Source organism: Nothoprocta perdicaria, unplaced genomic scaffold (assembly GCF_003342845.1).
Source record: "Nothoprocta perdicaria isolate Ctin4 unplaced genomic scaffold, notPer1 scaffold_48, whole genome shotgun sequence".
Taxonomy (NCBI): Eukaryota; Metazoa; Chordata; class Aves; order Tinamiformes; family Tinamidae; genus Nothoprocta; species Nothoprocta perdicaria.
Genome location: NW_020455732.1, coordinates 1,387,536 through 1,413,878, shown reverse-complemented (window position 1 = coordinate 1,413,878; position 26,343 = coordinate 1,387,536). Strand labels below are relative to the sequence as shown.

General features: G+C 38.4%; 1 protein-coding gene across 1 annotated transcript in view; it reads left to right on the top strand.

The window, feature by feature from the left end:
- The window catches only part of TRAPPC9 (trafficking protein particle complex 9), a 374,540-nt gene that overhangs the window by 128,584 nt on the left and 219,613 nt on the right, over positions 1 to 26,343 (top strand). The window contains exon 18 of the mRNA XM_026047148.1: positions 8,614 to 8,724. Within this exon, the coding sequence (XP_025902933.1) occupies positions 8,614 to 8,724 (111 nt within the window). The remainder of the gene's footprint in view (positions 1 to 8,613; positions 8,725 to 26,343) is intronic.

Here is a 26,343-nt window from a genome sequence, read left to right as displayed (position 1 = left end):
GGTATCGTTGGCAAACTTGCTGAGGGAGCACTCCAGCCCTTCATCCAGGTCATTAATGAATAAGTTGAACAGGACCGGACCGAGAACTGACCCCTGGGGGACACCACTAAGTACAGGCCTCCAGCTGGACTCCGCACCATTGACAACCACTCTCTGCACCCTGCCATTGAGCCAATTCCTAATCCACCTCCCTGTCCACTCATCTATCCCACACCTTTGGAGCTTGCCCAGGAGGATGCTGTGAGGGACAGTGTCAAAAGCCTTGCTCAATGAAGATGAAGATGAAGGATACAGTTAGTGCAAGAGTATTTTTAGAATAAACAGAATAGGAATTCCAACTTCTAATTTCCAACTACCAAGACAGAATTACTGAAAAGTGTGTTGGTGCATGTAGCGAGGGCAAGAATTCTGTTTAGTTTCAGATTTCAACCTATTTCAATGAAATTATATAATCTTTGATAGTAGATGTTGATTATTGTAAATTGTAATAGAAATTATTATACTGCTTGAAGCTAAAGACAAGCCTGTGGAGGCGGGTAGGTCTTTATTAGTGTAAATATCAGCACAAGGCAGATGACAGGAATCTGTTTTTGACCGCAGGTAGTACAATAAATAACAACCTTTGTGTGAGCAAAGAAGCTTTAGATTCAGCAAGAATAAAGAAGAGCTGCAATAATTGATATAAAGATATGAATTTAAAAATTAGACAAATGAGATTCTCAAATGGATTATTTTTTAGTGAGTAGTTATATTCTGTCCAGCCTTTGTAAAAGGGTCCAGAAACTGTACAGTTTTATTGAAAAGCAGCTTTATCAAATATTTTGCTGCTTAAAAGTGTAGCACATTAGGAATGTTTTTATTTATCTAGGAACTGTTCTAGAAAAGTAATTCTAATGCTACCTCTAAAGGCTGAAGTTAATATCTTTAATATTTGCAAATATTCAATAGCATGTTGATGATAGGCAGAGTATGGTTACTGCAGTAGCTGTTCGTTAGACATGTGTAAGGTCATCAAAACATCACACTTTCTACGTTACCTTTCTGTATCAGCGTGGAAGTGCACCCTAGTTCATGAGTGGATTCATTACATAGGTTAAAATACTCCTTTTGTGTTTATTATTTCCTTACAGAGTCCTTTCCTATTCAAAACAGAAACATCTGTCATATTGTTTATTTTAATTATACTTTTAACGATAAATGTTTAAAGATTCATTGAAATTAATTTCTTATACTTACAGAGTAGCCCGGATTTCAAACTGCAAATCTTCCCAAAAGCTTCAAGTGCAACACAGTAATTTTATTTGACAGCCAATTGCCGAAATGTTTGCTTTTTGCACCAGGTTTTCACAAAGATGCTTTCTGCAAGACAAGGTTACCCTAGCACAGTGCTGCCAGTCTGTTCTCAAGAAGATGCTATGCCTGGAAAATATTTGATCATAAAATCCATGGAATATATTGAGGTCTTAATTCAACAGTAAAGTTTCTGCATCATTCAACCATGTACAATTTCACAGGTCTTTCAGCAGCAGGCACTATATGTAGTTACCCAGCTGAGTGAAATGCTTAAGTTCACATTTCATACATTTGCTTCATTCTCTTCTTGTTCATCATACACATTAGCCTTTAATTCAGTGCAAATTTCGTCTCCATCCAGCAAATCACTTAATATAAAGATGTGGCTGGCTTTGAATTACTTTCTCTGAAAGCTTGAAAAAGTGTAGTTTGAATATCTTTCAGAAATGTGCTGTTTACCTGGCCAGTCAAAAGGCTATTAAAATCTTTTTGTTGATTTTGTTGCATAGAAATATGTTATCTTCTCAGCCATGGATACGTTTGACTTTTATATACCCACTATCTCCCTCAGTTTGTTCAATACTAATGGCCTTAATGATCAGGACGCTGTTGCTTTACTCTTTTGCTTCCTAGTATTGATTCTCCCTCAGCAAGAGCAGTCGTGGTCCATCCTAGATTGTTTCAAAGTGAATATTGTAGAAATATGTCATCCTGCAAACAGCGAAGGGTGACTATTTATCACTAGGTAAAGCAAAACTTGTTTCTTGACTTTTCGTCCTCCCTGCCAATTTCCAAGACCAAGTTGCAACAAGTATAAGACAAATTTTGCATTTTCAGTGTTGCTCTTTTGAAATCTTGAATTTGATTTCCTTTTGATTTCCAGCTAAGATTTCATTGCTTAAATTTGATTTTAGTTTAAATTCTAAATTGTTTTTGTTTAGTAATTATGAGAAACTGTGCTTTACAACTTAGCCTTTTACCTGTCAATTCAGAGTTCAAGTTGTCATTACTTTTATTTTCTCGATTCATTTTTTCCCTTTCTTCTAAGTCATTTTGCCTGTGCTGTTGCTTTACATTTTACCTTGGTGAAGGCAAGAAACAGTAGCTTAATAGATGCTGGAATTAAAAATCAAAGTAAATACTAAAACAAAAAAAAAAAACCCTTAACATTGATTTATCCTTTAAGACTTTACTGAAAAACAAAGAAAAAATGCAAATGTATTCTTTTTTTCTTTTTCAAAAGTAACATGCAGATTATGGTTTATGTAAAAATTGTCCAAACGTGATTGATATTTCTTTTGCTTTTAGTTGATGAGCAGATGTACATGGGAGCTATTACTGAAATATCAGTATGTAGCCATAATTATGTCCTCTGCTCATCCAGGTTTGTGCTTAACTGCACAAGTTAGAGCGATTTCATTAACTATATGGTTACTTGGTCTCAAGATCTAATTAATCCTAAGAATTAGATATTTTTAACCTTTATTTGTATGAATCTCTGTAGTTAGTTTGATGCAACCATTAAGACATTGCTTTGTCTAACCCCTTGCCTAAATCTGCTTCAGAAATCAGCCCTTGTGTCCAAAAAGGTGTTATCCTGACAATAAAATGCCATTCCTTGCTCTGGGGGTTTTCCCCGTGTATCTCAACCTCCTGAGCATCCAGCATCCAAAAAAGGCTGGCATGCCAGTCCGATGCTTGGGATTTTTTGCTCTGACCGTGTCACCTGTAATGCTTGATTTTGTTTTCTTCATGCTTGCTGAGCAAATCCCGTGATGCTCAAGGTAAAGGTAGGACTTCACCTTGTGTCCTACCTTTCGCTTGTGTCACGATTCTCCCAGCCTGTCCCACTACATACTGCAGTCTGGAAGGGCTTCCACGAGATATTTTTTGGCCCTTTGTACAATAAAATGTACAATAAAATGCCCACAGATCAGTAGAATAACACTCATTCCACCATCTTTGGTCGTTGGGCACACCTTGTGAATTCCCTCCTTATCAAGTCTTAATCCTAAAACTACCACTGTATCTTCAGGCCCTAGAAGAGTTTAGTTGCCAGCAAATTACTATCAAGAGGTCAACAGAGCTATAATGCTAATGGGTCAATTTAAAGGGAATGTTGTGCTGCTAGTTTCATGTGACTCATCCCTTCATTCCGGCGTGCTGTTAGCTCCAGAAAAGTCTGTTCTAGCTCTGGATTGTCTTGAACTGAGTCTAATACAGCTGTTCGTCCTTTCAAGAACATTATCTGCCAGTTAATGGCAGACAATTAATGTTCTTTTTTTACAGCTAATGCACCGAGTATGAAAAGATGCCAGTATGCTTTACTCTTTGTTTTAGTAAGAATTCAAGTAAGATATGATCTAAATACTACAAAAGGACCTGCTGTTCTGCATTCCTCACCATTGTGCCATATGGCCAAAAATGTTTTAGATGCAGGCCATTTACTGAAGTCTGGAAATCCCTCCATTTTCCTTCTTGCAAGGGTGACAGGTTGGTCTAAATGTGTGGAGGAAGTCAACCCAGAGCACATCAGGCACCTCGCCTTCCTTTTGGGCAAAGCCTGAAAGCTGGATAATGAAGTATTTCTTAGCAGTATAAATTCAGAAAGTTGGAACACAATAAATTTTTGAATGTTCTTGAAGCAATGCAGTTTTCCCCTTGTCTTAAAACCACTGCACAGCTTATGAGACATCTTGTCTCATCAGAGATGATGAGATCAGAGATCTTGTCTGGCAAGAGCAGATACTTAAAATCTGTCCTTTAATTGAGTCAAAGGAAAAGGGAGGGATGTGTTGCAGGTTTCATAACTTCTGTAAATTCCTGTTCATGTGGCTTCAAGTATAGTTTTTTCTTGCACTGCTATTTTTTTTTTTATGAAAAGCAGATGTCTTAGCTCTTAGTTGTCTGACCTTAAACCCTCTTATTACATCAGTTGCTGTGGGCAGAATATAGTGTTCAAAACCATTGACCACATGGCATGACCTCTGGTGAAGAAGTTGCAGTTGGGAAGCTTGCAGTGATGTGTTTGTAGTGATTAAGCCTGTTTATGTTTGCATAAGCATCTAATGCTTGGAGCTGTTTCATTCTTCTGAAATATTTAATGACAGCAGGAGAGCATAGCAAATGTGTTTATCTTGCAAGTGATCTTCAGGATGCTTATGAGCTAGCTTTGTGAAGACCTAACCTCCCTGTAGGCTCTCTGCAGAATTGGCAGGTACCCCCCACTTAGCCTTCTCAGGTTGTTCAAACAAAAAAAAATGTATATACTTTAATACAATCAAATATGAAAGATACAGTAAAAATGTCAGGCATGTTTGAAGCATGGAGAAAAAGCCTTTCAGCTGAATACTTGAAGATCAATCTATTCAGTTTATTGTGAGGAAGGCTAAGATTTCACTTCTTTAAGATGAATGGATGTTGCTACTGGGAGAAAATACTGAATGTTAAATTCACTCTTTCATTAATGAAAAAAATAATAAAAAGTCGAAACAGATACAAGGTAAATGGATTTACAAATAAAGGTCTCATTTTGATCAATTAGACTGATTAAACATTGGAAAGAGCTGTCAAGGAATGGATTTAGTAACCATTTTTATGTTCTCAGGACTGATTTCTTTCTAGAAGATAGTCTTTATTCATGCATACACCATTGAGCTCAATATAGATTTAAGTGAGTGAAGTCAAAGAACTCATGGCACATAGAAAGTTAGATTCGATTCATCTTTCTAACCTTAAACCTTGGTAATTGTATAACATTGTGGTGAGTTTGGAGAAGAGCACTGAGAAGTAGTTTATGGATTCAGGGAACTGATTTTTGAGATCAAAATGTTAAATATGTACCATTTGGCACATAAAGACATGAGAATATAAATCTGCAAGCGTTTGTAGATGTGCTGGGAATATTTAGCATAACCGAAAGGGTTTATGGCTGGGAAAAGTAAGATGAGGACAACTCTTAAAATAGCTGAAAAGACCTTTTAACAGTGAGATGTATAAATTTCTGACTTAATTATCCAAACTTAGTCTTGAATGTACTCTTCCACTTAGACTCTGAAATTATTTAACCCAACCTTGTTTCCATTTGGTTAGCAGTCAAAATGACAGATGGAAAGAAAAGGAGTATTCTTTCAAGAACTTTAATTCTTTATCTTGGCATCTTGAATATGCATTATAGTATAGCTGAAATATGTTTTCATTCAATTTGGACTTTTATCATAATGGAATGATTTTCTGTATCACTCTATTCAGAAGACACACCTTTTATTTGCAGTATCTGTTGTATTTTTTTTCCAGATAATTTTATAACTTATTTCCCAGGGGAAAGCAGTGAATATGATCATTTTAATTGTTCTTGCCTCCGCTTCGAATCAGTTTTGACAAACTTCAGCAGACCATAGGAGAGGGAGTTAAAAATATCCCTGCAGATTGGTACCTGGGCAGAGAGGAGATGTGACAATTTCGCCAAAGCAAGAAGGTGCAACATCCTGGGCTCAGTGGATGTCCTATGCAGTGGTTGGCGTGGACAGACTTGGGACCAGCTAAGAACATGAAGCTGCAGCTGATGGACGTGTGAGGAAGCTGTAGTACAGGGTGTTTGGGGGGAAAATCACAGAATGGCTGAGGTTGGAAGGGACCTCTAGAGATCATCTAGTCCAACCATGCCCCCTGCTCCAACAGGGACACCCAGAGCATGTGGCACAGGGTGGCGTCCGGGCGGGTTTTGAAGATCTCCAGAGAAGGAGACTCTACAACCTCCCTGGGCAACCTGTTCCTGGGCAGCCTGTCACACTCAAAGGAAAGAAGTTCTTCCTCATATGGAGATGGAACTGCCTGTGTTTCAACTTACACCCATTGCCCATTGTCCTGTCACTGACCACCACTGAGAAGAGTTTGGCCCCATCTTCTTTACTTTCTCCCCTCAGGTATTTGTACATGTTGATAGATCCCCTCTCAGCCTTCTCTTCTCCAGAGAAAACAGGCCCAGTTCACTCAGTCTCTCCTCATATGATAGATGCTCCAGTCTGTTAATCATCTTTGTGTGCTGGACCCTCTCGAGAAGCTCCACATCCCTCTTGTCCTGGTGAGCCCAGAACTGCCCCCAATACTCCAGATGCAGTTTCAGCAGAGCTGAACAGAGGGGCAGAATCCCCTCCCTTGACCTGCTGGCAACACTCCTCCTGATGCAGGCCAGGATCCCATTGGCCTTCTTGGCCACGAGGACACACTGCTGACTCATGGTTAACTTAGTGTCAACCAGGACTCCCAGGTCCCTCTCCGTGGAGGTGCTTTCCAGCAGATCAACCCCTAATCTGTACTGGTGTGGGGGATTATTCCTCCCCAAGTGCAGGACCCTGCACTTGAAATAGGCATGTGGCAGTACAGGAGGTGAGATTTTTGTTCTGTATTTGGGTATTTTTGTCTCATCTCCTCTGGAAGACTCAGATTTAAATAATTTTTGAAATTTTTGATTACTTTGTGAAGATTTTTTTTTTGATGTAATTAAATTTGTTTTTTTTTTTGCAAAGATAGGGACATAGGTAGTTTTAAAAAGAAGAAGAAATGTGGTAAGATTAGGATAATCTCTTCTGATTCCATGAAATAGTGATTTATGACTGTTTATTCTGAGCCAAAAAATTTTGGTAGGCCATCCCAGTCAGTAATTTAATCACTTTTAATAAATCTATTCTTTGGGGTATTTAAAAATATTTATTAGCTTATGTGTGATTTTATTTGGTATGAAGGCCAGATTTCATGGTCCAATTGTTTTTCAATGGCCTTAAAAATCTTAAAACAATAATGGAGCATTTGAAATTTCTCAAATTTCTCTACTTCTGCTGTCAATTTAAGCAGCAGGTTACTGACTTGACTGCGTGTAGGAGTTCAGTAAATTCATATTGAAGTTTTTTTATAGAGCTCTTTCATGAACATGCATTGACTCTAAAATCTAATTTCCTGAGACTTTAATTCATTGCTTGCAAAAGAAGACTTCTGTAAGTTCACCTGAGACTTTCTTGTCACTTCATAGTTTTCCTGTAATTTTCATACTTTGACCTCACCAGTTCTCTACAACCTTTCTAAGAGGTACATGTTAAAAGAAAAAAACAAAAATCTTACTAGTTTTCAGATCTTTAGCAAGTTGCTCTTTGAAGACCTGGTAGGTTTTTCATTATTATTATTAATTTCATCATACATTTACATCTAACTTGCCAGAGCTTCATCTTCTTTTCCTTACTTGGATACCATTTCCAATACAGATAGTAGCTATGGGATATATTTTTTTAAAATCCTGCTTCTATATATTCTCTAAAAATAGTCTCTACCAGAAATTTCCCTTGCATATCTAAACTTCTCCTACTTCTGCTACTAAACTACTACTGCTGCTGGAGAGGCAGAGCTCTGTGGTGTCTGTACATGTCTTGTCCCATTCTCCCAGTGCTGAAATGGAAACCAGGCTGCTTTTTCTCTCCTTATCATTCGTTCCTGGTAACAGGTTACCTGCTAACTTGAGTACTGCCCTTCCTATTTTTGTTTCCATTTCTTTTTTCATTTTGATTTGTTAAAGGAACAAATTCCCAATAATAGCTCTGACACCTCATTTCTTCTAAATTCCCAAGTTTTGGCATGTTTACTTTGTGCATTCTTCTGTGTTCTTCATCACTGAATGCTGCTGTTGGTGGTTAGTTCTGCAAGGAGAAAAAGTAGCTAAACAAAATTCACAGTAGAATTTCTTTTTTGCAGCTTCATCAGCATTAGTTCCCAAGACTTATCAGAAATGCAGTTGGTCTATTCATATGTATGGTTGGTATATTCTTATATTCCCGGGCTGGCCAAGGATTTAAATTTTGCTTGTAACTGTTCCTTGAAAAGGTGGTGATAAGTTAATTTGAAGCAATAGCATCTAATGCGAAGACTCAAAAATGAAAAAAAAAAGTGGCTCTTCTTTTAAAAGAAGTGGATTGGAAGGAAGCTTTAGTGTGAGAATACATTTAGGTGACTATAAGCTTTGGGGCTTATGGGTCATAATTAAAATTTAATATTTTTTTTTCTTTGGCTACATAGACTTCTGTCTAATTTCATTATATATATATAGTTATATAACTATATATATTACAGTTTCCAGGAAACTAATAAAATAGTCGAATAATCAGAGTATAAAATATGTATGTGTATATGTGTATAGATATGAATAAAGGCAAATATATATTCTGAACTGCATACATACACACATATATAATCTAAATATTCTGGGTGTATTGTTGAAGCTGTAATACTCTTTTTTTTTTTTTTTTTTTTTTTTTTTTTTTTGTCTCTGAGCAGCACCCGGCAATGCCATCTACTTCTTGATGTCTTCAATTCCACAGAGCGTGAGTTGACCATTAGTGCTAAGAACAACCAAGATTTAATTCTGCATGCAGGGGAGTGTCAGCGGTGAGTGCTTTCAGTCTTCAAAAGGCCCATATTTGTGACCCTGTTACTTCTTGTACCCTATTCATGTTCTTGTGAATATATTTTTCCTTTTTAACATCTTATGCATGTAAAAGAATACAATAATTTTATTTACTTTAAAGTAACATAGTAGATTTCAAGCAATTTCTCAGCTTAATTTATTTTGGCTATGAATCTCTTAAGACTGAAAATAACAATGTATAATATAGTTGTGAGGTAAACAAAGGTATATAGCATTGAAATGCCTAGTGTATCTATAGTTTCACAGGATGTTTTAATACCATTTTCCTACATTATCAAAAGAGTTATCAGCCTTTCACAACTTGAATGAGTCTTTTCTCTATAGACATCCTCAGCCATTCCATCCATTTCAATAAAAAGAGAACTGCAGGAAAGAAAAACAGAATTGGAGGAGAAAACAATGGCAATTTCTGTAGAAAAAAATGCCTAGATTAAGTAGGCTGTTACATATGTTGGCTTTTACAATCCTACTAGGGTGATGTAAAGGCCATTTTGTAGATGACTGCAGCATAAAATTCCTAAGAATCACTTGCTATGGTAGATTTTCTTTCCCCAATTTCTGCCATTGGCTGTATCTAGGAATAATATTGCTTGGTTCATCTCTCTTAGACAACTGTGACATCTCAGGGTTGTTATTTTTGTCCTGAAAAGGTGAAACTGAGAAAGAGAAAACGTTTCAGGCTGATCATGGAGCATCAGCAGAGCTCGTTTCCGTTCTGAAAGAGCTGAGGTCCTGCATCATGCAGCAGAGCTCTGGTTTGAAAGAGGGAGATTTTATTTGCATTCTCCCTCATTCCAGTTGTTAAGGTCCAAGTAAGAACATCTCATCTGCAGGACATGCAGTTGGGCAGAAAGAAAATATCTCATAACGTTAATAAAGCTATTTTAGTAGCTAGTCTGTTAGTGACTCTAGTAGCACTCTAGTACTCTGGCACAACCGCACAAATAGAGGCCGGGCAAAAATATTGCTAAAATACAGTGGTTTTAGCTTTTCCACTTTGTTTAGAAAGCACTGTTTTTGTTCTGTTTTCTTTTCTTTTTTTAAGCAAATTAAATATTCACCAAAATGTGCATATTCTTATCCATACAGTGGACCTAATTTTGTTCATATGCCTTGCTGTTTCCCATTGGTTTTTAACATTTTGTATTTGGTGAGGTCCTGGGTGTAAGCATAATTTCAGTTCTGGCGATGATAGGTAATATATAGAAATAATGCTACAAGAAATGTTATAATGTTACTTTGCATCTCCTTGACTGAATAGCTTTCATTTTTTTTAGGGTATAATACTTGAAGTTTAAATATTTAAATCATTATATTGTAATGGATATAAACCTTTTAAATAAGTCCTTTGAAATGATCATTTATCAATGAGGATTGTGCAAGTGGTGAAAGTATTTGGACCTTTTAAGGATAATGATTTAAATCTTACTATAAAATACGGGTTTTATTCTCATTTAGAGGTGGCTGTAGTTTTTCTGATCTCTAAACTCATTTGTTTTCTGTTTCTTGAATGCTAAGCTATTAATTTAGCTCTGTATATGTGTCTGTGGTATTGCTTAAAAGATTTAATTCTTATCTGATCTATCTACTAGAGAAATTTAGACAGAGAACAAACTGGACCTTAAAATTAGCTTAGCAAGGGCTTTTTGTTAATCTTACAGAAAAGAACCACTTGGAAATCTTCCCTTTTCCCGGAGTAATGGTTCTAGATCCTTCTGCAAGGTGAAAAAATGGTATTTAGATACTATTAAGAAAAAATGCCATCTACTAGCGCATCAAAATACTGTCTAAAAATACTTTTGTACAGTAAGATTATTCTGTTTGGCTGGTAAAGAGGATTGTTTTAGCTTTTAAAAAGCCTTAAATTAAGACTTGCTGCAGGTTTTTAAATTCATTATAAAGAATATTTAGTGTGTGCAATGTGACTGTTCTCCAATTTTTGTATCAAGTGGAGTTTCTTATGTGTTAGGAAAGAGTTGTAGGCACCACGTGCTTTGTTGACGACTTGTTTTGGACTACAAAGGTGTTGAGGGGTTATTTCTTGACTCACTCATTCTGTCTTTTACTGTTGTATTTTATGTCAATGCACACAATTACAGGAGCAGCCTTTCATTTTTCTCCCTCTCAGGATATGATATGTCAGTGATTCTCCCTCTTTTCACTTTCTATGTGGTTTGAAAGATTCCTCTATGTCCTGCTGCATCCAAAATGCGTTGTACAGACAGTTGATGTCTTATCAAAAAGCTGCCAGGTAACTTATTCTAGAGAAAAAGTTCTCCCTAAACAGAGTGAAACTCAGATGTCTACAGAGTCTTCAGTTAATGAAAACATTTGTGACATACAACCCTGTGGTGTCTATATGCTTTTAACCTATCCAGTTGAACCAAATTCTCTTGAATATAGCTCTGGAAAGCTCGGTCTTCACAGAGGTTCTAGCCCAAGGGAGCCTGCCGTGTGCCATGCTGTGCCATGAAATAACTGTGCACTGAGGAAGCTGCCATACGTTGTTGGCCAGTTGGAAGGTTATGAACACAACTGATCTCGTTCCTCACAGCAACAGGGTGTTTAACTGAATGCTTCCAAATGGCAGAATAGAGGTGGAAACGCTGGCCAGCAATTGGGTTATGTATGTTAAAATAAGAAGTGCTTTACCAGTAGCAGTGTGTTTAACTTACTGAAGAACTTAGGTATGGTAATTATTGTGCTTCTTACTTGATTATCAAACCGTTAAAATTAAATTTCATGATAGCCCTCATTTATGCGTAAATCACTTCATAATTTATGGTAATAGATGTTATCTCATTACATGCCCCAGGATATCTCATTTTGTAGCATGCCCTGCACTGCCTTTACATTGACATTGTGTTCAGAGCACTTGGGCATCTCAACCATTGAGGAGTTACCAAGTTCCCAAGGTAGAGGTCTGAGCAGATTGATCCTCTTGTCTGTCTTTGTGGTCCAACACGACGAAATAGGGAGAATCTTGCAGGTGCATAGGATGAATAAATGCTCCACAGCTGGTGGCTGTAGATGTAGAAAGTCTAGAGGTTAGAGGGTTTGAATTTTTTTGGCCTTGGGGTGAGGACTTCAAGGATAGAGGCCTAGGAAATAGGATTGGAGTGAGCAGTGAAGACATGAAGAGCCAGCAGGATGTAAGAACAGACTGAGAGGAAAAGGGTGAAATGGGATCACTCATGGCAGAAGACATCTAGTGGGTGTCATCCATTAGCGAAAACATCTTTCCCACTAAATGTTCGCTTGAGATTCAAGTTTATGGAGATTTGTATCTCAAAAGGTAGAGGTAATTACTTCTGAACCTTCTGGATGGGTGTCTCACTGGTAGAGGCCATCACAAATGATAATACCCATTGTTTGTTAGTTCAGAGGACAGAGGAGCAAAATTGCTAAGTTCTAACAACTCCAGGTGACCTGTATACTAAAGAATTGCTGGAGTACCAAAAGCATTCAGAAATTATTCCAAGACAAATTCCAGCTCAGCTTGCTGCTAGATCTCTAGTTCCTGACTATTAGGACAGTTATTGAGCTGAATGAATGAGCTTTCTTATCCATATCCACTATAAAAAATTACCTGATATTTTAAAATTTGTAGAAATGTAGGTATTTTTCTCAGTTTTGATAAATAAACTTTTGTTGTATTGGCTTCAATTACTTTAAAATATTCTTTTTTTCCTCTTTAAATCCTGATGACAATTAAGATAATTAGCTTAAGAAACAAATTATTTTTCTTACTATCTCTTCCTGTGGTGTTCTTTTTCATCTGTGAAAAATAAAGATTATGTTTAAAGTTCTTAGAAGTGTATTTTTAAAGAGTGTCATTGACTGCTGCTTAATTAATGTATTTAAATACATTGATTAATCGAGCTATAAAATCTGTGAATATCTTATTAGGCTTAATTGGCTAAATGTTGAATTTGCAGGAGTGTCATTACACTGGAAACTGGTTGCATGATTCCTGTTAAATATTTGCTATCTTTTTTTTTCAATTGTTAATAATAAATGTATATTAAATGATCAATGGTTGTATTCAGCAAGAAAAATCTTTCAGCTGCATTGAAATACTGCATCCTGCAATTTCTGCAGTGCTAGTTAGCAATGCACATACGTATTTAAAGCAATTTGAAATATGCCATCTGCCAAACGGTGCGAAGATGTAAATATTCTGCCCCTTTCTAAATCATCAGTAAGTCCCCTCAGTGGATTTATTACCCATGTGTAAGTAAATCATGATCCATAGTTCTCTTAGCTGCCAAGACAATATTTAATTTGTGCTTGTGTTTATGACGGGACAAGTTGTCTCTATGAGATATTAATTATGTCATCCTTACATTGATGTTATAGTTTGTGTTTTAGGACACAGATACTGTGACTGGGCTGTGCGCTGCCATTGAAGGGAACAAGAATTTCACAGCAGTTTCCCTGGGTCTTCCTGTGAAATCCTTGGTGATTTTTTTGAATGATGATTTGGTGAAAGCTGGCAGAGTTTTTTTTCAAAGAAAATTTAAAGAATGCTGAGGGTTTTAATTAAGGAAAACATGAAAATCACGCAGCTTTCATGGTAATATTTTTTGTTTAGCCTCACACTTGTTAAATACATCAATTTTGTAAGGCTTCCATGTCTTTTATACTAATAGACAAATCACTCTTTAAATATGCCACATAATTTAGTGTGAATAATTCATTTTCAGCAAAGAAACTGGGAAGGAAATGTTCAGTAGGGTAGGGAAAGCTAATGCATACAGCTTCCATGTGAAGAGTATTATGGTTCCATTCTGCTTTTATATCCATTTCAAGTACATAGAAAAATTGGAGAGAGTACTAAGAAGATGTGCAGAAAGAATAGTGTGAAAAAATGGTTTGAGTAAAGAAAAACTCAGTTTTTAAGACTGATTTCTTTTTAGGGAATTTGAGAAGTGTCTTTCATGGAAGGGACGTGCTTCTATGGTAAAGAGTGAAGGCATGATGGTTGATCTCAGGATGGTCATGAGTAAGCCATGAAAGAAACAAGTAGGACATGAGAAGATGTCAGGAAAATAAAGAGAAGGGACAAATATTACTGGTATGGGTTCCCCAGAGAAGTTGTGGAGTTTCCAGACTTGGTGATATTTGGGAGGACATGCTCAGAGTAAGAGGCTTGGTCTGGTCCCTTGAAACCTAAATGTTCTGTGATTCAAAGATCTTGTGATAAACTTGCTTGTTCTTCCAAAAACCAACTGGGTTGGGTTGGTGTTTCTCTGCTGGACATGGCAGTATGAACTGGTTTGCACCAATCTGATGCCTTCTGCACTCATCTGGAAACGCAGAGGGGAGGATGTCTGGATATGCAGAGGCTTTGTAGGGTATGGGTTGAAATTCTCAAGTGAGCTAATGGCTTTTTGCCTAATCGATCAGCATCTTTACCTGGGAAGACAGTGATCAATGGATTTTGGGACATGATTATTCACACTGCCAGTAACACAGTTAAGTACAGGGACAGCCCCAGGCAGAACTGACTTGATGGGTATCTATGGATAAATAGATTAGTTTATCCTATAGCACTCTCTGTATTTAGGAACACTTGGTGTGTTTTGAGGCTTTAGTGGCATGGGGGTGGCATTAATGGGATGAAAGAGGATTGCCTGAAATGGGTGCCAGTTGAGTCTGCTTTAATGGCCAAAGGATTTATTAAAGTAACACCTCGACATTGCGATGATTTGTCTTCCTGCCTACTCTCTGATCCCCTGGAAAAAGATGTGGATTTCCTGGAATTGGAAAAAAATGCACGATTCCTATTAATTTATTTGAGATGATCAAGAGCACAACTAAAACAGCCATTTTATGGGCCTTTCCTTCAAGGGAGAACCACCATTTAAAACTGGTGCTTCACTAGTTTGCATTTATTGTGCAGTCTTGATGCACATTGCCGTCTTCCTTCATTAGCTGGAAACAAAAGCTGAAACAACAGTGACCCAAAAGAGGAGCCGGAAAGATGTTATGTAAATGCTGTAGTATATAAACCCTCTTTATTATGATACTCTCATTTAAAAGTCATAAAGGTGCCATTTGAAATGTGTTTGAAGTGGAGTCTGTATTTTCTTTTTGTTCCCTGGAGCTGCTGTGCTTACCAGGATCCCAGTCAAAACATCCTGGGAATAATGTCCTGATTTGTAGTTTCTAAATTAAACCCAAAATCTATATGATACTCTGCTAAATTTGAATGAAATGTATTATTTACCCTGCAGAAATATAATAGCAACCCTGCTCTCCTCGCCCTGAAATGGCTGGAGTTGTCCCAAGGGTGAGTCTTACCCTTGCTAACTTGCCTACTTTTAGTCAAGCAAACAGCATTTGTGCTCAGGTTATGCAAACACACAATGCCTCCAATCTGTTTCCTTGCAATAAAAATGCTGGTGCAATAAAAATGAAGGACCTCATCCTGGCTTTGGGTTTTCAAAGGGCAACCAGACAGTTCTGAAATGAAGTGGTTGACGTAGTGTGGTCTGCCAGCCCGCAGAAGGGCTGGTTCTTGATGGATGGAAACTCTGATTGCATCCCATCCAACTTGGATTTCTGTCTGGATGCATGCTTAAAGCTTGGCAAAATTGAACTTCTGCCTGCCTTTTTCAATTATGTTCTTTAAAGTTTATAGTTAAAATATTTTGATGTTAATAAAAGCCCTCACGTGGATTTGACTAAAGTATAAAACCCATTCTTCAGTGGCTTGGAGTCTTAATTTGGAAAGATTTTACTCTCTGGAATTTGGAAGTGCAGATGCTTTTCAAAATCAGGTTTTACTCTGGGACACTCGAATGTCTTAGAGAGTAGAATGTGAATTTTATGTTGATCTTAGTTTCAAAATCAATATGAGTTGTCGTTTCTATACCTATTATTTATTTGACCTTTTTTTATTGCTACAAAATATGTAATTCCATATTGTTTTCCAACAATCTGTGCTAATGATTTCATTTTACTGTCTGCTTTCCTGGTGTGAGAGCATTAATCCTGTAGCATCCTCTGACATTTACAAATATTAACCTCTAATACACCTAATCATTTTTCCTCTTTCCCATCTAAGTTCTCCAGGACCTGGTTTTGGAAGGTTGCTGTTGAGTCATTGTTTGCAGGAGGAAATCTTTCACTCTTTAAATTATTTCAGCAATAACAATTTAGCATCTATATGTCTCCTGCTATGTTTGTCCTTTGCCTTTTTTTTTTTCCAGTTCAAGATGACCTAGACATCAGTGTAACATAAAAATATAAATCTACAGATTATCCAAGGTTGCTTCCATCAGCTTAACTTTATTGTCAGACATGTCTTTTGTGGCATTAATTAGTTGTGCAGGTTCCATGACTTTGGCAGAGCAATAAGAGCTTCAAGGAGATCTAACCCCTGGTAATACCAGGGAAAGAGCTTAACCTATATTTGCATTGTGAGCTTCCATTGATCTGAGTTTTGTACTTTGTTCCCTTGAGGCTGTTAAGTTTAGGAGATTTATAATTCGAAGAAAAGTTTTAGTATTTAATTAGCAGTCTTTAAAATGAGAGAAGGTACCTGCTTGGGATTGATAAAAGTGATCAAATGCAGTAGTAGTCATAATTTGTAGTCATTTCTGAGCTCTTAAATTCCTAGTTTTCTGCTATATAGAGATTCAGTTTGATCTTAACAAAACCAGGCTGAATCAAGGAGTAACTTGGTGTAAAGAGTAATTTAAGTAGAGCTTGCACTGAGGTCTTAACAGCTCAGCGACAGAAGAAAGTACGTGGTAAGAGAACACAAAATTAGAAGAATATGTTTATTAATGATATTTGGATAGCGGTTTACTTTCCACTTTGAAAAAGGAGGCAGAGGAGAAAACAGTGGGTCTTAAATAGACTCTGAGGGCACCAAGGCACCCAGCTTCTCATGTGACAGATACTGCATTTCTCATTAATGACACCTTCTCATTAATGACAAGTTGACATTAATGACAACAGTTGCCATAGGAACTATTTCCAAGGCATATACCTTAAATTTATCCTGACTAAAGGTTATTGTGGCAATTCCTACTAATTGGCACTTTTTTTTTTTTTTTTCCTGCTGCTATTTTTATCTCTTGCCCTTCCTGTTGTTTAAGTTGCATGACTGGAAGGAAGCAATGTGGCAGGATGGCTCTGGGTCAGAAGCCACTTTCTAGAGGCTAACTGGTGTCTGAAGTCTACCTTTCACTCTTGTCTGAAGAGCTGGCTTTCACTCTTCAGCGCTTGGTCAGGAAAATCTAAGTTGTAACCTTCAGTGGTAACTAAAATATTAGCTATTTTTGTGTTCAAACGGTGTGATTGAAAAGACTCTGGCTGTTCTCAAACCATGATGAACCATGAGTTGATTCATCCACGCTGCTACCATTTATTACCAAAAGTGATATCATAAAGACACAAGTCATGCTGTTCTATCACCGCCCTTTCTTCCAGAAGACGCCCAAGGGTATTAGGCATGTCCTGAAGAGTTGAAAGCTAATAGGAAGCAAGACTGTAATGCAGAGAAGATTACATGGTGAGGAGGAAGAAGGGAAGGTGCTTCGTTGGTATTAATGCTGTTACCTGGCGCATGCTGCTCCAGCAAGTTGAATTGAAAATTAGAGGTAGGCTGATGAGATCATCATCTGATTTCCTGTAGGTGTTTTGGAGGATTTTAAAGGATTACTCTTTTAATCTCATGGCTATTTACTTTTGATTGGAACGTTTTAAATCCACTTCATGGCTGAAGAAATTAGAAGAAAAGGAGAAAAGTTAGAGGAGATATGGTCATAGTGGTGGTCAAGCGCTTGGGATAGGATGGAAGGACTCAAAAAATTGTGATTGCTACTATAGTAAGGAACTGAATGTAGCCGTAAAGAAATAAATTCAGCCATGTTTTTAGGGGAAGAGGTGGATGACCCCAACTTCTCAGCAATGTCAGTGAAAAGTAAGTGCTTGAAGCCCTTGGCAGAGTTTGACCAAAGATGCCCCTGGTCCTTTGACCATGTTCTTTACAGAAATATCAGAAAGGGAAAGACACTTAAAACTTCACAACTTTTAAACACTGAGTGTGCTCATTATATTTATCTCATAGTATTATTCTCATTTGAGTCCTGATGTTGATGAAACCTCAACAGATGGAAGAAATCTTGGGAGAGGTTAAGGATGACCCTATTTATTTGCTTTGAAGCCCAGAAATAAATCCACTAGGATTTTTTTTTAGTTTTTTTTTTTTAGTTTTTTTAGGATTTCTTTTTAGTTTTCCCTCCATGCTCTTTCAGGATGAATTTACAAGGACTGTAAATTCATTCATTCATTCATTCATGCTTGCAGATGGAAATCTTCTGCAAAAGCTCAGAAACTCCCAAGGGAATTTTTTTTTGGAAAAAACGGACATCAGCAATTGGGTAGCTGATCAAGGATGTTTCAGGGGGACATTTCATGCTTTTCTATGAGGGATAACTTTGACCAGAAGCCTCTTTTTTCAATATAAAAATACATGGAAAGCTCAGGAAAACTGACTTCGACTTTCAGTACTTTTATTTCTCCACCTTAAACTTTTTCCTTGGAGGACAAGATAGAGAACAGCACCTATGCTAATCTGATCTGATCCAATCTGAAAGGATTTATATCTTGTTTACAGTAAGTCTGACTTTAACGTAATTTAAAGAGAAAGATAACAGAGCTTTGCCTGGTATGAAATTGGTGTTTTGTCACCCTGAACACAGTTCTTCTGCCGAACTGCAGAACCCTCCTGTCTGTCTTACTTGGTCCTACAACTCCTGCCTCACTGTTGATCTTTCTGCCTGTTTTTACATTCTTTGCCTGGTATGTCTGCTCAGGAACCAAATACACAAGTGGTATATGGTCCTTTCTTTTCTTTTCTTTTCTTTTCTTTTCTTTTCTTTTCTTTTCTTTTCTTTTCTTTTCTTTTCTTTTCTTTTCTTTTCTTTTCTTTTCTTTTCTNCTTTTCTTTTCTTTTCTTTTCTTTTCTTTTCTTTTCTTTTCTTTTCTTTTCTTTTCTTTTCTTTTCTTTTCTTTTCTTTTCTTTTCTTCTTTTCTCTTTTCGCATTTAATTCAGCAGGTAGTTAATTGGAATTAAAAAAGTTCTTCTTGCATTTTTTTTTTTTAATTCTCATGCTTAAGCACATTATAAAAGAGGTGCATGCTGTGATTGAAGCCTGGAGAGCCTGAATTGTAAGCAGAAGATGCCAAGAACTATCTGCACTTTATGCTTTTCCATATACTTTAAATGCCATTGCAGCCTCTGAGCATCAAGGACATGCCCGGGAACATGCGAGATTTGCAGGGAAAAGAAAAACTCGAACATTTCCACAAGTTTTTTTACTTCATATACCTCAACAATAGTGCTCTGGAATGGAAATGATCATGTACAGTCGCTTGGAAAATTACAGACTACTGGTTCCTTCCTACGGTCAATTATGGAAATGCCAGAGCCTTGATAGAAATCTACAATTAAATATGCAGGAAAGAAAACGGAATTTGCCTGATGCTATAATTTCTCAAGTTTTGGAGGTATTAAAGCATAATTTTTATGTAGCAAATTACATATGTTTGCTACATAAAAGTAATACTGGCTGCACACTTACTGGTGAGTTTTTCCTCTTGTGTTGACTTTTCTGTTGTTTTGACCACTTGCTGTTTATTTTTGTGCTCTCTCTCCTCTATCCCGCCCAGCAATTTGATATTGTTTTGTATGTGAGCTCATTGACAGAGATCTGTTTTTACCCTGTGCATGTGTCAGTGCTCCCTGACACCCAGTGCTTCTGGGCACTCATTAGGACTCATACCTGCTCCTGCAGAAAGAGCAAAAAAATTGAAGAATAATGTAAAATTATTCAAAAAGAAGAAACAGTAACTTAACTTGCAGCAGTGAATGTCTTTTCAGATCTGTCACTGAGGGGTAGAGAGTGTATCCAGTAAGTCGTACACATTAATTTCAGGATTATGGAGCAACCATAGAAATGATTTTCAGATCTGTGGTAGAACATCATATTCAGGTACTGAATTACGACTTTCGTTTTCCTCTTTGCAAAACACGGTTTCATTGTACACCTACTTCATGCAAACACCTGTGGATTGTCCCGGAAAAGAGGAAAATGAGGGATTTGAAAATAAAACCCAATTATGAGAAATACGGTCCATCTCAGTTGGCAGAGTTCTTTGGAAGTGTGATGAGTGAACGTAACCAGATGATCTTGGAGACTGGGTGGAAGGGGAAGGATGGAAGGGGAAAGATTTTTAGGAGAAGTATTCATGCCAAGAGAGCAGAGGACCGAGCTAAAGTGGAAAGGTCAGAAACCTTCCCTTTTACTAAAACACTGACAACATCTCCAATGAGCGGAAAGATATGAAGAAAAGCTGTAGAGATACCTGCTGTTAGTGACTCAACGTAATGGATCTGTAGAAGCTCATGTAGAGTCATTATCAAAAAAACTGCCACATAAGTGAGTTTGTTTGGAGTGGTGGTAGTTCATTTGTTGAATTAAAATAGCTTAAATCTATGGTTTAGTTGCTCAGGAGGCTCATTTAAGAGCAATTTTTGAATGCTCCATCAGAAATATTAACAAATACTTTGTAATGCGAATATAACTTTCTGGGACCCCAAACCTAAATATTTACTGTAAGCAAAATGAAGATGTGAACAGGATTAGATTTCTGAGTGAAAGGAAGATAGAACTCTTGGAAAAGAGCAGGAAAAGTATGATTTTAAAATTTGTTTCAGTTTTATCATCTTTGTAACTTAGTTGATGAATCTTCTCTAAATACCTAACTTTTGAGAGGTGTCTGTGGGGCTGTACAATAGCAATGATAGATCACTGCACTTAAAACTGAAAGCAAGTAAATCATCTACAACTGCTTTCCTAAAACCCTAGAATTAAACCATAATGAAACAGAAATGTGTTAAATTGGAACCTTATCGGGAGCAATAAAACTTCCCAGCATGGCTCTAATTACCTCTAGATGTATATGAACTTACATGAACTGATGGACTGTATGGGATCATTGATTCCCCGTCTCTTTCTCATGGATAAACCTGGCTTCCTTTTCTGTTTTGTTTATCCTTTTAAATAACTATGAAGTATAAATTGCAGTTTTTCATTATTGATTTTGATAGCCACCTGCAGGGTGGAATAGTTGGCTCCTGAAATTAGTGTAATTAATGGAGAAATGGGCTGGTTAGGTGCTAGCAGCTGTTGTAACAGTAGCATTGCTCAAATCCAAACTGTCTTTTGGTTTTATTTTAGGGCCTGAAAAAGCCGTCAGTGCATATAAAGTCTTCTCACGGGCTAGTGTTTTATTCTTAATTTATGATTCTTAAAAAAAAAAGAAAAAAAAAAAGGATGCATTTTACACTGAATATATAGTGCTGACTTCTGGCACATTGTGAAATTACCCTGTAGCAAATAATTAAAAGCTGTAGCATCTTTAGAAGAAAGTAGAACATGCATTTACTTGCTTGTAGTTCCTTTTTCTTTTCCTAAGTGGAGTTGCAAATATTTTCTGAAGAAAACACAGTTTTGCATGCTCTTAATGGTAAATTTTCTTTGATCTGTAATGCCTGTATTTAGCAGTGAGCTGATTAACTGTGTTTCCAGCAGAAATACCGTTAAATGCATATTACTCCACCTAATTTTACTGAACTAAATATTTGTCTTATCAGTTGCATTTGTTCAAAGTGCTCCAGTTTTATTTCCTTTTTAAATTATTTTTATTATTTAAACACAGGAATACTCAAAATTTGGAGGTCTTGGATTCTTGTTAGCCTTTCCAAGCTAGAAGGGAGAAAGAAAGCAGGTCAGGACTTTCTTCCCTACAGGTACATTGGATCAACCTACAGCTGTATATACTTCCCCTTACAGTAATTTGTCACAGCATTAAGAAACTCTGATTAAAAACAGGTGTCTTGAGATCTGTGATGACTTGGGTTGTACATAAGAAGGACTATCAGGGACTTGCTGAGGTTGTTCTGTGCCTTCCCTCCAAGACAGCATCAACTTGCCCTGCTTACTGATTGGTTGAAGCTAGGGTAGATGTTTTTGTTGCTTTTGATGAAAAAGTCTCTAACCTGGGTTACAGTAAAAATGCTGCATGCAACTAAGGTGTGCGGTGGGTAGTGCTGTGTGCATTGATTAATAAAATATTAATGTCAGAAATGTCAGAATACAGATTCACAGATTCACAGAATATTTAAGGTTGGAAGGGACCTCTAGAGATCATCTAGTCCAACCTTCCTGCTCAAGCAGGCACACCTACAGCATGTGGCACAGGGTGGCATCCAGGCGGGTTTTGAAGACCTCCAGAGAAGGAGACTCCACAACCTCCCTGGGCAGCCCCTTCCACTGCTCTGTCACCCTAACAGTAAAGAAGTTGCTCCTCACCTGGAGACGGAACTTCTTATGCTTCAGCTTGTGGCCATTACCCCTCGTCCTATCGCTGGCCACCAGTGAAAACAGCTTGTCCCCTTCCTCCCTGCATTCTCCCTTCCTGAACTTATACATATTAATCATATCCCCTCTGAGCCGTCTCTTCTCCAGAGAAAACAGGCCCAGCTCACTCAGCCTCTCTTCACATGAGAGATGTTCCATTCCCTTAATCATCCTGGTTGCCCTTCTCTGGACCCTCTCCAGAAGCTCCACGTCCCTCCTATACTGGGGTGCCCAGAACTGCACACAGTACTCCAGGTGCGGCCTCACCAGAGCTGAGTAGAGGGGCAGAGTCACCTCCCTTGATCTGCTGGCAACACTCCTCCTGATGCAGGCCAGGACCCCATTGGCCTTCTTGGCCACGAGGGCACACTGCTCACTCATGGTTAACTTAGTGTCAACCAGGACTCCCAGGTCCCTCTCCGTGGAGGTGCTTTCCAGCAGGTCCACCCCTAATCTGTACTGATGCCTGGGGTTATTCCTCCCCAGGTGCAGGACCCTGCACTTGTCCTTATTGAACCTCATGAGGTTCCTCTCTGCCCAACTCTCCAGCCTGTCCAGGTCCCTCTGGATGGCAGCACAGCCCTCCAGAGTGTCGGCCACTCCACCCAGCTTGGTGTCATCTGCAAACTTGCCCAGGGTGCATTCCGTGCCCTCATCCAGGTCATTGATAAACAAGTTGAACAGCACTGGGCCCAGCACTGACCCCTGGGGGACACCACTGGCCACAGGCCTCCAACTGGACTCGGCCCCATTTATGACCACCCTCTGAGCTCTGCCATCCAGCCAGCCCTCGATCCACCGCACCGTGCACTCGTCTAGTCCACTGTCCCGGAGCTTCCGTATGAGGATGTTATAGGAGACGGTGTCAAAAGCCTTGCTGATGTCAAGGTAGACAACATCCACGGCTCTCCCCTTGTCCAGCCAGCCTGTCACCCCATCATAGAAGGCTATGAGGTTCGTCAGACATGACTTCCCTTTGGTGAATCCATGCTGACTGCTCCTCAGCAGCTTCTTCTCCTCCATATGCCTGGAGATTCTCTCTAGGATGAACCGCTCCATCACCTTTCCAGGGACAGAGGTGAGGCTGACCGGCCTGTAATTGCCCGGCTCCTCCCTCTTGCCCTTTTTGAAGACTGGAGTGACGTTGGCTCTCTTCCAGTCCTCGGGCACCTCCCCTGCTCTCCAGGACCTCTCAAAGATGATGGAGAGAGGCTGAGCAATAACCTCGGCCAGTTCCCTCAGCACTCTTGGGTGCATCCCATCTGGGCCCATAGATTTTTGAGTGGCCAGTTTGCCTAAGTGATCCCTAACCCAATCCTTCTCAACTCGTGGAAGGTCTTCCTCTAGCCCATTTACATCTCTTCCATTCGTGCCCTGCAGTTCATGGGGGGTCGTCTTAGCAGTAAAGACAGAGGCAAAGAAGGCATTTAGTAACTCTGCCTTCTCGGCATCCTCCGTCACCAAGGCCCCTTCCCCATTCAGCAGTGCACTAACATTTTCCCTCGTCTTCCTTTTGCTGTTGACATACTTATAGAAACCCTTCCTGTTGTCCCTGACTTGCCTCGCCAACTCTAATTCCACCCGGGCTTTGGCCTTCCTCGTTTCGCATCTGCAATCTCTGACAATGTGCCTGTATTCCTCCCACGTGGCCTGTCCCTTCTTCCACAAGCTGTACACCCTTTTTTTCTCACTCACTTTGTCCAGTAATTCCTTACCCATCCATACAGGTCTCCTGCCCCGCTTACTCGACTTCTTTTTTGTGGGGATACACCGATCCTGAGCTTGGAGGAAGTGGCGCTTGAATATCAGCCAGCTCTCCTGGACCCCCAGGAGATACAACATTACTTGCACATTTGAATTGAAATAGCATTGTCACAAGCTCACTTCTGGTCTTTCTTTAGTCCCTTAATGAAATTTCTCCTCTCTGGTTTCCCTTTGGTGGTCTATACATGTATTGCAAATAGCCTAAGGTTGGGGGTTACCCAGGCAGTTCTATATTTGTGCATATGCTGTATATGCCAAGAGGTACTGTAGGTATCTGCAGATTCCTAAGTACATCTTTGATCAACCAAAGTTAGTTTGAGGGCTGTTATTGCCAGGTGCAGACCTGGTAGTAGTGGCAGAGCACCTAAGAGAGCTGTCCCTTGATGGACAGTAGATTACTGCCCTTGAGGGACAGACGGAAGAGGCTTAAGTGATGGGAAGACAATTCATGACCCTGGGCACCACCAAAATACATTACCAACTGACAGAAAACAAGACTCAAGACGTAGCTCTGAATTAAATATGAAAAGTTGATTTAAATTCTGCAAAACAAAATTAACTTTGTGTGCCGTGAAGCCATGTGTGTGATATAAACACTGTGGTTTTGCTTTAACAAGCACAATCTGGACTCTAGCTGTTGTGGACAGGATTAGTACCATGTCTGACCTTTCAAATCTGTCTTCATAAAACCTGGTTTTCAAAGGAAACAAGGCTGATGCAATTGTTTTTCCTCGTCTGTCACTCTTAAGTTTTGTGTTCACTAGGAAATCAAGGAAGGGAAATCTCAAAGACAGATTTAATTCTAAAATGTTCTATCAGTATCACTGGTGACTAGAGCGAAGAGAAAAAGTTATCACCCCTTTTTGGAGTTCGACAGGCAGAATTCAGTAAATATATCTTTCATTTGCCCATGGAGTTTTTTGATTTCTCCAGAAGGAACATGGAAAAAGGAATCCTTTGGCATAAGAATTTGGAAGAACACAAATCCTTATGAAGCAGATTTATTTTTTTCTCCTGCCTATAGGATAACTTATTTGATTCAAACTAGTATTCCTAAAATTTCTCAGGGGGAAGGAGTTTGACCAAATGTTTCCTGCATTTCAGTATTTCTTATGTTAAGGGAATTCCAATTTTTTTTTTATCTCCACCTGAGATAATTTATTATAATATCTTTAGGAATATGGTAACTTGACCAAACATGGAGTCCTTAGGTTAAATGCACTCATTCTCTTAAGGGCTGAGCTTATTCAGACATAACCTGTTCACGCACTGCAAGCCTTCTGCTCCCACGACTTTGAAGAGGCACATTAGAAGTCCAAGCATTTTTCTCCACTTCTGAAGTGCTGGGATCCTGGATGATGAGTAGGATTAACAAGAGCATCCCTACAGAGCACCCCACTGAGCAGGCTGATGAGCAGGATTTATAAGAAGCTACTGGAAGGCCTGCCTTGACCTCAAATGATGTTCAAGGAATTGAAGGTGCCAAATAACCTCAGTCCTTCTGGGGTGCAGTCTAGTGCTTTTTTGCCCCTTGTTTCTCAGTCTCTTTTAAAAGTATATTTTGAAAGCATGTTGTTTTGTGTGTTAGGTTTAGGGGACATTTTTGCCTTTTAAATGATAAAAAATAATTCTAATATTATATATATACTTTTTTTTTTTTTCTAGTTGTTCTCCTGTATCACTTTTAAAGATGGTTTTGGTGGGTTATGTTGGTTGGAAATTAAGTCTAGCTGGTCTTTCTGGCTTGATCTAGAAAAGTAGATTTTCCTGTGTTTTCATCCTGTTCACCCCATCTTATCCATGGATCTGCTTTAAACCAGCAAAGATAGGTTGCTGTCTTAAGTATCTAATCGGAAGTTCCCATCATAATCACATTTTCTCAAAATTGGTATTGTCATCTCAATTTTCGCTACCATGTTTGATGTGTTTCTCTTTATTCCATTCTGTTCAGGCCTGATCTGTATCAGAGATTTCTACCTTGCTCTTCTATAGATGATTTAAATGCAGTCATAACTGTAGGTTTCTGTATAGCCCACTGAAGTATTTCCTTGTTGACCTCTGTCAATTTGCTTAGCCTTTATTGGAGGAATGTTAGAGGAATGTTGGAAAGTCAGAAGCTATTTGTGCACTTGCCTTTTGAACAGTATATGGTATTTAAGAAAGAAGTACAAAATAATAATTAAAAGGTTAATTCAATAGTTGTGAATAGATTTGTCATTTTCCAAAGACTGCACTGCTTGTGGTTGATATCTGAGCTCTTTGTGGTTGGATTTGATGATCTTGAAGATCTTTTCCAACCATAATGATTTTGTGATTCTCTGGCATGAAAGCTCCATTGGGTTTTAACTCTTTTTTTTCCTACTTTACTGTCTG